Below are 11,480 nucleotides of genomic sequence, written 5' to 3' on the forward strand. Positions count from 1 at the left end.
TCGCAGTCTCCATACCCGCCATACTATAATATCAGACGTATGGTAGGCAGTCAATGACTATAGAACAGCGAGCCGGTAAAGTACTTACCACTTTTGCCGCTACCAATATGGAGACACCTTCATTCCCAGGGACAAGTCCTTTCAGCCAATCAGCGTGGCCAAAGGTATGTCCATGTGACCGTCACGTGTGAGGTGACGTCATCCGTGCGGTGCAGGTCAGAGGCAGCACGTGGCTGAGGAGTGAGGTGGAATGTGATCCCAGGAGCAGCAGGTAAATCCCGGCTCGGGGTCTGAGCTGTGTGCGACCCCCAAAGATTCATTCACCTTTGTTTTTTTTTTTTTTACATGAGTCCATGTTTTCTGACAGTGATCACCCCACAGTGTAGCAATAAAGCGCAATCCTTACCTCAGGAGACGTTAAGGAACTTTCTGATAAACTTTGCCTTTCATTTCCTATTTTCAAGCTCTCTGCCTTCTGTCAGTGAACCGGGGGATGTCTTTGAGCTGAGAGACCCTGAAAAGGTGCGTAATACAGTGGTGTGAAAAGGGGTCCTATGTCCCTTTATTTAGGACACGCACTGCACTGTAAAACACAGACCCCAAAATACATTCCCCCCTTTTAAACAGACCACACACTGGCCCCTTTCTTTATACAGCACCCTAACCCAATCCCACAACACCCTTTATTGGACCCCTAGACCAGCCCCCTTGTGCCTTTGTATAGGTCACTTACACCAGTTCCCTCTCTTTATAAAAGACCCTAAACCATCCCCATCTTTAAAAGGACCACATAGACCAGCCCCCTACCTTTATACAGATACCAGGACCAGTCTGACTCTTTGTACAGATCACACCAATCAATCCCCCACATTCTTTTTACAGCCCCCACCTTTATACAGATTCCCCCAGGCCAGCTCCAATCTTTATACAGACTCCCAGACCAGCCCCCACTTTTATACAGACCACCAGACTAGTCCCCCACCTTTATACAGATCCCTGCTCAATCCTCACTCCTTTTACAGACCCCCAGACCTGCCCCCACCTTTATACAGATACCAGGATCAGTCCCCTACCTTTGACAAGATACCCTGACTAGTCTGAATCTTTGTATAATACACACCAATCAATCCCACACATTCCTTTTACAGCCCCCCTTTTTACACAGCCCACATGGACCAATCCCCTGCAGCTTTATCCAAACCCCTAGACCAGCCCCCATAGTACCTTTTTATCGATCACCTAGCCCAGTCACTTCTCTTTATACGAATTCCTAAACCATCCCACTTCTTTATAAAAAAAACCTAGACCAACTCCCTAACTTTATACAGATACCAAAGCCAGTTTGATTCTTTATACAGATCAATCCCCCCACACTCCTTATACAGACCCCCAGACCAACCGCTACCGTTATACAGATGCCAAGACCGTCCTCTTCCTAATAGAGAGACACAGACTATTCACCCCTTTATATACCCAGGCCCTTCTTTATACAGCCCGCACTGACCAATCCAGCATAGCGCAGATCCATAGACAAGCCCCCTATACCTTTTATATAGATCACCTAGACCAGTTCCCTCTATATAAAGACCCCTAAACCAGTCCCCACCTTTTAGACCAACCTCTTTATACAGTTACCCTCTCAATCCCCAACACTTCTTATACACACCCCCAGACCAGCCGCTTCCTTATAGAGACCCACAGACTCTCCCACTTGAAAAAGATCCCTGGACCCGGCCCCTCTTCATATTGACCATCAGGCCTGCCCCCTTCTTTCACAAGTCACCAAACCAGACATACAGATAATGACTCTTCCATCCCATTCCGACACATCCTTTTACTCCTGGTCACTGACAACATCCTGACACTGGGAGCGGCTCAGAGATGGATTACGGTAGTGCTGCTGAACTTCTCATAATACTATGATAGTCGGGTGTCCCACCACTAAGACCCATAATAAGCAAGGGGAACAGGCCCACCTCACACCCATTCCAGCTTGTAAGGCGGCTGCCACATATAGACATCATTGGGGCTACTCCACACAACTCTACTACAGGCTCAATTCTCGACCTGACCCAAACCTCATACAGTTCCCTTTCCTTAGGCGAGAAGGGTAAATTAAGCTTGCGCAGCCATCCTTCTACCCCTCGCCTCAAGTTAGGTAGAGGACCCAGAGGTCAGATGTCTCCCGATACCCTTTATCCATTTTTTAACCACTGTGGTTATAACCTCTGAACCTCTTATTTTTGTTTTCTTCAGTGATGAAAGATCCATCTTCTCCAATGGATGTTTGCCCGTTTTGCGGGAAGGCTTTTAAGAGACTGAAATCCCATTTACCCCATTGTAAGATGGCTGAAAACAAAAGCAAAACTACAAGGTCAGACCCTGGAGACCAAAGTAGGACTGCCATACAGGTGCCCATGAAAAGGACGGGCACAACTTTGTCAAACGTAGATAAACAGGACATGAAAGTAAAAGCGAAAAGTAAGACAGTACTAAAAATTCAAGTTCAGCAAGGCAAAACCATATCCTCATCCCGGACGACAGCAACGAAAGTGAGAAAAGTCACATCAGGAAACATGATGACCCAGCAGATAGCTGTAGCAACCATCGAAGAGTCCAAGAAAGCTCTACAGACAGCCATAAGGACAAGTCAAATGGTTACCTTACCAAAAGAGCAAGATCAACAGCTGGTGGCATTGGCAGAACCTATGTTGCCAATTCAGCAGGCCGTTATATTAAAGACCAATCTTGAGAGATCGGTACCAATTACTGTGGAAAGTCCAAGATCAGGCAACACTGAAACTGTGAGAGACCAAGTCAGTACTGAAAAGTTTGACGGAGATTTGATCCGATTATTTGTGCCCAATCGCATCTCAGAAAAAGACATTGTAGTGAGTTCAGATGGGGTACGGCCTCACAGACAGGTCCATTTGGACCCAAATTTTGTTTCAAAGTTTCCTTCAGGATCTACCAAGGCTTTGATGGTCTTCGAGTGGTCTACCAACTTTTCTCAGGAAGGGGTTAAAACACAAATACCGGGAATTGCCCAAGTTGGGTGCAATTTAAAAACTGAAATGCATGATATTAAAGTATTTGGGACTACCGGGAAGTCTATGGATATCAAGATGGACGTGTTAGTCCCACCCAAGACTATGAAGATAGTCGTTGGTCACTTAGGGCTGCACTGGATTCCACAGTTGTATCCCAATTATGTCCAATTGTGCATAGTTCCTGGAAGACAAGATCAATGGGATCCACTTGGTAGAGGAACAAGGATGTCAGACCCAATAAGAAATCTACCTGGTAGTGTACCACCATGGCTGGATTGCTTGAATCCTACAAGGAACCCTCATTCATTTTATGCTCTGTGGGTCATTTTTCTCCTCTCTTTCCCTAGAAGCTTCCAAGATTGCTCGTACCGAGTCCATGCTAGAAAGCCAGTCTACATCCAAGCGCCTGATGGATGTCAGACTCGGGGAGCTTCCACACTGGTTGGCCAACCATAACTTTACACCAAGGAACCTTACAACTTTTATGGCAAACGGTGAGAGAGCAAGTTACCTTATTTGTCCTGTGGAGGTGCTGCAGGAGAATTCAACACTTGTGGTCAGGTTGTTTCACTCAACAGTGGAAAAGTTTGGGTTACCCTTACTACGAAAAGGGATTGTCTAAAGTGGAGAACCCTTTAAAGTCAATGGTGGCACGCTAGTCTTCTAGGAGATCTCACTTCCAGGTCTTAGGTCTTCCACAAGCTGGAAGCCAATTTCCTAATTGGTTAATATTGCTACCTAAGGGTTCTCTACCATCAGCAAATCCATTAATAATCTTTAATGTCTTAAAGCTTCCTTTTAAAGGGGTTATTTCACACCAAGATAATTATGGTATATCGTTATGATAGGTCACAGCTAGAGATAAACAAATAAATTAGTGGAATACTGCAAAAATTGGCATTTGCCAGAATTATATTGGGCGCATTCAGCAAAATTTTGACATGTATAGGACCATCAAAAGATTAAAAAAATAAATTAAGAAATCGTTATACTCATCTTACCGATCAGCTCTCTGGCCCCTCCAGTCCTCATTGTCACCCGTCGACACAAGCAGACAAATTCTAATTTTGCCTGATCCGCTCATCTCTATTCCTAACATTCAGGTCAGAGATGGCGTTCTAAAATCGGTGAATGAGCTTTTAGTTCCTAGAGGGGATTCTCAAGGAACTGACAAATATAGCTGCTTTCTTCCAGAAACAGCGCCACTTCTGTCCACAGGTGTTGGTGCGATATGGCACGTTATCCCCATTCACAAAGCCAGTCATCCATGGATACGTGTGGTGCCGTTTTTGAAAGAAAGCAACATTTTTCTGATACTATACGACTTCCATTAACCCCTTAGTGACGGAGCCAATTTTGTACTTAATGACCAAACCAATTTTTACAATTCTGACCACTGTCACTTTGAGGTAATAACTCTGAAACGCTACAACGGATCCCGCTGATTCTGAGATTGCTTTTTCGTGACATATTGTACTTCATGTTAGTGGTAAAATTTATCCGCTATTACTTGTGTTTATTTATGAAAAGAAAAGGAAATTTGGCGAAAATTTAGCAATTTTCAAACTTTTACCGTAATTTTTGTGCCCTTTAATCAGAGCGTGGTGTCACACAAAATAGTTAATAAATAACATTTCCCACATGTCTACTTTACATCAGCACAATTTTGGAAACATAATTTTTTTTGTTAGGAAGTTATAAGGGTTAAAAGTTGACCAACGATTTCTCATTTTTCCAACAAAAAATTTGCCAAACCATTTTTTAGGGACCACCTCACATTTGAAGTGAGTTTGGGGATCAATATAACAGAAAATACCAAAATGTGACACCATTCTAAAAACTGCACCCCTCAAGGTGCTCAAAACTACATTCAAGAAGTTTATTAACCCTTCAGGTACTTCACGAAAACTAAAGCAACATGGAAGGAAAAAAATGAACATTTTACTTTTTTAACAACAAATTTACTTTAGACCCAGACTTTATTTTCACAAAGGTATCAGGAGAAAATGGACCACAAAATTTGTTGTGCAATTTCTCCTGAGTACACCGATATACCATATGTGGGGAGAAAGCCACTGTTTGGGCACATGGCAGGGCTCAGAAGGGAGGGAGCACCGTTTGACTTTATGAACACAAAATTGGCTGGAATCAATGGCGGGTGTCATGTTGCGTTTGGAGACCCCCCTGATGTACCTAAACAGTGGAAACCCCCCAATTCTAACTCCAACCCTAACCCAATCCCCAACTGTAACCTCAACACAACCCTAACCCTAGCTCTAACCCCAACTCTAATGGGAAAAAAATACATATTTTATTTTTACCTAACTAAGGGGGTGATAAAGGGTGGTTTGATTTACTATTTTTTTTATTTTATTTTGATCACTGTGATAGTGAACTTTAAACACAGCCTGTCATTTGCTCCAAAAATTAAGTTAAATATGTTGTAAAAATCCTGAAGCTCACCCGATTCTGCTGCATCACTCCGTTGAAGAGATATTCACATTTGTTTCTTCTGGACCGTACTATGTGAAATCTCTGCTTTGCAGTACAACTGGGTGTTTCTGCGGAATCTTCTCTTTGGGCGTGTACTTTCACTCTTCATTCTAGAAGCAGCCAATCACGGCTCAGCATGGTCTGAGCCTGCTAGATCAGCTGCTCAGTTGTGATTGGCAGCATCTGGGAGGGTGGGGTCAAAGCACACCCCCCAGAAAAGACTCTGTAAAATCGCCCAGTTGTACCGCAAAGCAGAGATTTCCCAGTGCGCTACATGAGCAACAAATGTGAATATCTCTGCAATGGAGCAACGCAGCACACAACGGAAAACAGCATCAGAATCAGGGGAGTTCAGGGATCTTTACAAGAAATTTACGGTAGCTCTGTAAAGGAGTTGTTCAGAATGTTTTAAAACTGATAATTCCATGTCCTTAGCCCTTCCAGTACTTAATCAAACTCCAGCTGCCCCAGCAGCATTACCCAAGTGGTCCTTACTGTTTCTGAAGTGCTGATATCATGTCCATTGTTTATGTAACTGCTGCAGTCAATCATTTTCGTCAGTGGTCACACTGCTGCGGGACCATCAGGACAGCATCGCAGATAGGGCAAACTTTTAATTAGGCGGGTAATTTTTTTAAATTATTATTTTATATACTATTTCCTAACCAGAGGCCAATTTTGAAAAAAAAAAAAAAAAAACCCGGACCGCCCTTTATTGTAAGTTTAAGGGAAATGTTATTATGTTTCAGACGTTTAGTTTAGTTAACCCTTTCCTTTTTAAGTCTATCCATTCTTTTTTCCAGCTTGGGAACGCTACTACAACAAGTACATCAATGTGAAGAAAGGCGGCGCGGGAGGGCTGACGATGCTTCTCGCGGGTTACTGCGTTCTCAGCTATTCCTGGAACTTTGACCATATAAGTATGATTACCTCAATTTAATCCTAAGGTTGCCTTTTATGCCCAGCTGTGTGCCCTTTTTTGGCTAGTCCATTGGCTACCGTTTTGTGTATACAGCTCCTATGTATCTCCATGTCACACATCATTTTGTTTATTCCCCGAGTGTTGCTAATGTACAGTCAGGAAATATAGAGGGGATCATGTATGAAGGATCTGAAGGGATCTCCCTACACAGGGTCTTGTTTTAATCATAGAAACACATCCAGAACAGCTCTATACACAAAACAGTAGAAAGGAACTGTCCCACTTTTGTGGATAATTTAAGTAAAAAAAGAATAAAAATGATATATACAAGTGCAATTACCCTCTTGTGTTGCACTGTCTATAGCTGGTTGCAGAATGAGTTTGCTGAGAAACATCAGCGAGCTTGCTTTGAAGGTTTCCCAGAACAGTTAACGCCTTTATCTATCCGATCACATCAATGATGAATGTGCAGAGAAACTAAAGAGCCTGTAGAAGCCAAACAGTCCAAAATATTTAATGAAACCCAATTTCAAAAATTATTTTTAGTCCCAAATACATTTTTCCTAGTAAGAAAAAGCCACAAAAATAAGCAATCCCTTTAACAATAATTATGACAAGGGTTGTCCAGGATTAGAAAAACCCAGCAGCCCTTTTCCAAAAGCTGTGGCCACCCTATCCATGGGGTTTTGTTTGGTATAGCAGCTCAGCCCTGCTGAAGTGAATGGGACTGAGATGCAAAATCGTACACCACCTGTGGATAGAGTTGGTGCTGTTTTTTTGGAAAAAGGTGGCCACTTTAATAACTGCGATCATCAAAAAGTGCCAGCGCGTGCGTAAGAAGACAGTCACATGCTAGCGCCATATTACACTCCTAATCTGATTGACACCAGACAGTCAGTAATAATGTCGCCCATCCTGAGATATTCGGGGTCTGCTCACCTGAAGCAATAGAGGGATCAGCCCCACAGAACCGTATAAGGCAAAGCCTGGGCGATTTGGATATTAACGTTCAGACAGAATATTTGCTTTAAAAGCCACATTACCATGGAGATCGCTTCATGCCCAGCACGGGCCGTTCCGGTAAATCACCTATCATTGCGGACCATTATACCACACCAGCTGGAAGGAGAACATTAACTCCGCACACAGCAATGTATTCCTGGAGCCGTAAAAAAGCAATACATCTCATCCAGCCCGAAAGACGGAATTAACTGGAGACTGCAGGATAAATCAGAGAGCGAGCGCTCCTTCCAGGCTGGGCCATATATTTATATTCCAGGCTGCCGTTTGTTTTAATAAAATTTCTCAAACTCTGCAAAATTGCTGCAGTTTTAGAGCAATTTTAGAAAAATTTGCAGCACTATAAAACTGCAGGTTGCATATCGCGATTTTGCAAAAATATCAATTTTGTTAGTTGTTTTCATCTATCCTGTTGAGTCAGATGGCCGTGTAACTCGGATGAGGATCGCTACGCAATGCTCGGACTGGCTGGCGGCTCTCCTGACAGCTGCATAGAAACACATGCTGTCACACTCTGGTCGGGAGAGCCGCCAGCCAGTCCGAGCATTACGTTGCGATCCTCGTCCGAGTTGCATGACAGTCAGGCTCTTCTCTATTACTTTGATATCTTGTTCATACTTAAATAATACTTTTCTGAGACACCGGTATTAGAAAAGTTGTGCTTTTAATCCATTTGACCCACGTTGTTTCCCCCTTTAGGATAAGTGTCACTAGTGGTATATAGCAACTGCTTATTCCACGTTAAAGGGGTTTATTTTTTGTTTCTGAAAATCTGTCTCCTGGCTGCAGTTTGTTAAAAAAAAAAAATCAAACTGAACTTTACTCACCCTCCCCAGGTCCAACACTGAGTGTCCTATCGACAGCATTGCAATCAATCAATGAGCTCAGTGGCTTTAACTGCCAATCTACTCAGTCACAGCCAGTGAGCTCTTTTATAGGCTGCAGCACTGTCAATGGGACGTCCGCACTGCACACATTAACAGACACAGAGAGCAGCGGCGGAGACGGAGTTCTGGAACTGGGTAAGGCGATTCACATAAAACTGCAGCTGGGACACGGATTTTCTGAAAGTGGAAAAACCCTTTAACTGTCAAATATCATAGGCGGTGCTTATCAACAGGGTTAAATGGATTAAAAGAACAACCTTACAAAAATAAAATAATAAATAATAAAATATAAATATTATATAATACTAATAATGATGTACACATACATTCCAGGGAGAGGGGGTTTTCAGAAGCCAGAAACCCCCATTAACTGTATATCAATTTAATTCTTGGGATTCCAGTGTTGCAGCTCTCCCTTCTGCCCACTAGAGGGGGTTTATACGCAGGTGAGCAGATAGAAAACTTCTGCATAATAATAATAATAATAATAATCTTTATTTTTATATAGCGCTAACATATTCCGCAGCGCTTTACAGGTTGCACACATTATCATCCATGCATAAACCCGGGTCCAGGTGCTGAAGGGGCGCAATAGCCCTTCTGTCAAATAAGAGAGCACCAGTGTCATAAGTAGCACGTGGCGGAGGGGTGCCCCTGTTAGGGACCAGGAGCGTCAGCTCATACCTCTAACTTCTTTCTTTCAGAGCAGGATCGCTGGAGAAAATATCACTGATGACCTCACAGATCCGTAATGCCGGTACTGCTTGTGGTGTCATAATCAGCAACCCTGATGTCATGGGAGACAGTCAGCAAGAGCCTTGTGAATATGTGCACTGAGGTTCATTTTTTGCGTTGTGTTAACTTATTTTTAGTTCTAGTATTGAGTTTATATAACGGAGACCCTGTACTGACCATGCCATTATTAAAAGAGTTTACTGACTGAAACATGTACTGGATTCCCTGTATCGAACAATTGAGGAAACCATAAACAAGCTGGTGCTGACACAAGGTGTAAAGGTACCGTTACACTAAACGACTTACCAACGATCACGACCAGCGATACGACCTGGCCGTGATCGTTGGTAAGTCGTGTGGTCGCTGGGGAGCTGTCACACAGACAGCTCTCTCCAGCGACCAACGATCAGGGGAACGACTTCGGCATCGTTGAAACTGTCTTCAACGATGCCGAAGTCCCCGGGTAACCAGGGTAAATATCGGGTTACTAAGTGCAGGGCCGCGCTTAGTAACCCGATATTTACCCTGGTTACCATTGTAAAAGTAAAAAAAAAAAAACACTACATACTCACATTCCGATGTCTGTCACGTCCCCCGCCATCAGCTTCCCCGCACTGACTGTTTCAGCACCGGCCGTAAAGCAGAACACAGCGGTGACGTCACCGCTGTGCTCTGCTTTACGGCCGGCGCTTACAGTCAGTGCAGGGAAGCTGACGGCGGGGGACGTGACAGACATCGGAATGTGAGTATGTACTGTTTTTTTTAACTTTTACAATGGTAACCAGGGTAAATATCGGGTTACTAAGCGCGGCCCTGCGCTTAGTAACCCAATATTTAACCTAGTTACAAGTGAACACATCGCTGGATCGGCGTCACACACGCCGATCCAGCGATGAGAGCGGGTGATCAGCGACCAAAAAAAGGTCCTGATCATTCCACAACGACCAACGATCTCCCAGCAGGGGCCTGATCGTTGGTCGCTGTCACACATAACGAGATCGTTAGTGGGATCGTTGCTACGTCACAAAAAGCGTGACGTTGCAACGATATCGTTAACGAAATCGTTATGTATGAAGGTACCTTTAGAGGCAGTCTCGTGAAGACCGCCCCTGTCCATATGCACTTTCAGCGGACATATTATAGGGGGGTCCACTGAAGATTGCTATAAAATTAATTAACCTGAACAGTACACGACATAAAAAATATAAAGCACCGAAATTGTCATATGCAAAATTGTACCAACAGAAACAAGCTACATAAATGGGAACGTGGGTTGTGCTGCCATTTTGCGAGACCTACAAATATTTTTTTTTTTATTTTTTTTTACAAAAATCTGAATTTTTTTCAACCACTTAAATAAATAAAAAATAAGTACGGTAAGAAAGTTTAGCATTGCCATATATATATCATACCGAGCTGGAAATCGTGTTTCCTTTTTACTGTACAGGTAATACCGTAAAAAAAAAGAAAAGGAAAAATATAAAAAAAAAAAAAAATTAAAAAAAGTCTGGGGCCTTTTTTCAGATATAAAAATATCAAAAGGCTGCTCAAGCTCTTCTCATTTCGGCATCAGCAAGGTAGTGGTGTGCATTGTGTCTCACAAACACTTACCTGCCAAGACGCAAGCTCGGCTGGCATGTGTGGTGCACAAGTCGATACAGCCTTAAGAGTGGGGTGTTCAGGATTTCACAAATATGGCTGATTTCTTTCAGAATCAGCATCCTCCTTGACTAAGGGTTGTGCTTGGTAGATTATCTCAGCGCCATTCACTTCGATGGGGCTGTGTTGCAATACCAGACCCAACCCATAATCAGAGGTGGCGCTGTTTCAGAAAGAGTGGAGACTGTTTTTCTAATCCTGGAGTCGACTCTTCCCACCTAAGGCTACTTTCACACTAGCGTTAACTGCAATCCGTCACAATGCGTCGTTTTGCAGAAAAAACGCATCCTGCAAAAGTGCTTGCAGCATGCGTTTTTTCCCCATAGACTTGTATTGGCGACGGATTGCCACACGTCGCATCCGTCGTGCGACGGATGCGTCGTACTTTGGCGGACCGTCGGGAGCAAAAAACGCTAGATGTAACGTTTTTTGCTCCTGACGGACCGCTTTTTCTGACCGCGCATGCGCGGCCGGAACTCCGCCCCCACCTCCCCGCACCTCACAATGGGGTAGCGGATGCGCCGGAGAAATGCATCCGCTGCACCCGTTGTGCAGTGCGTTAAACGCTAGCATCGGAATCTCTGCCTGACGCATTGCGACGGGGAGATTCCGACACTAGTGTGAAAGTAGCCTAAGCCCAGCTTTGGCCAGTTTATATTGCCTGGAAATTGATCAGATACTGCAGATTACCAAAATATAATTTATTTTTCTCTA

General features: G+C 43.6%; 1 protein-coding gene across 3 annotated transcripts; it reads left to right on the forward strand.

The window, feature by feature from the left end:
- Positions 1 to 135: 135 nt before the first annotated feature.
- Positions 136 to 9,317, forward strand: MTNAP1 (mitochondrial nucleoid associated protein 1). Of its 3 annotated transcripts, none has more exons than XM_069750724.1 (6): positions 136 to 271; positions 465 to 522; positions 2,257 to 3,303; positions 3,398 to 3,544; positions 6,347 to 6,463; positions 9,077 to 9,317. In XM_069750724.1, exons 3-6 carry the CDS (start codon positions 2,259 to 2,261, stop codon positions 9,103 to 9,105), a joined length of 1,338 nt encoding a protein of 445 aa, XP_069606825.1. In that variant the 5' UTR covers positions 136 to 271; positions 465 to 522; positions 2,257 to 2,258; the 3' UTR covers positions 9,106 to 9,317. The 3 variants fall into 3 exon arrangements, with proteins under 3 accessions (XP_069606825.1, XP_069606827.1, XP_069606826.1); XM_069750726.1 differs by having other exon boundaries at positions 3,401 to 3,544; XM_069750725.1 differs by lacking the exon at positions 465 to 522 and having other exon boundaries at positions 183 to 271.
- The last annotated feature ends 2,163 nt before the right edge of the window (positions 9,318 to 11,480 follow it).

Source organism: Ranitomeya imitator, chromosome 2 (genome assembly GCF_032444005.1).
Source record: "Ranitomeya imitator isolate aRanImi1 chromosome 2, aRanImi1.pri, whole genome shotgun sequence".
NCBI lineage: Eukaryota > Metazoa > Chordata > Amphibia > Anura > Dendrobatidae > Ranitomeya > Ranitomeya imitator.

Excerpts from the sequence above, each read along its gene's own strand:
- MTNAP1 (XM_069750724.1), top strand. The coding sequence starts at position 2,259 with ATGAAAGATCCATCTTCTCCAATGGATGTTTGCCCGTTTTGCGGGAAG. Across the intron at positions 3,304-3,397 it reads CCCAATAAGAAATCTACCTG|AAGCTTCCAAGATTGCTCGT; the intron begins GTAGTGTACCAC and ends CTCTTTCCCTAG. Across the intron at positions 3,545-6,346 it reads TACAACTTTTATGGCAAACG|CTTGGGAACGCTACTACAAC; the intron begins GTGAGAGAGCAA and ends TCTTTTTTCCAG.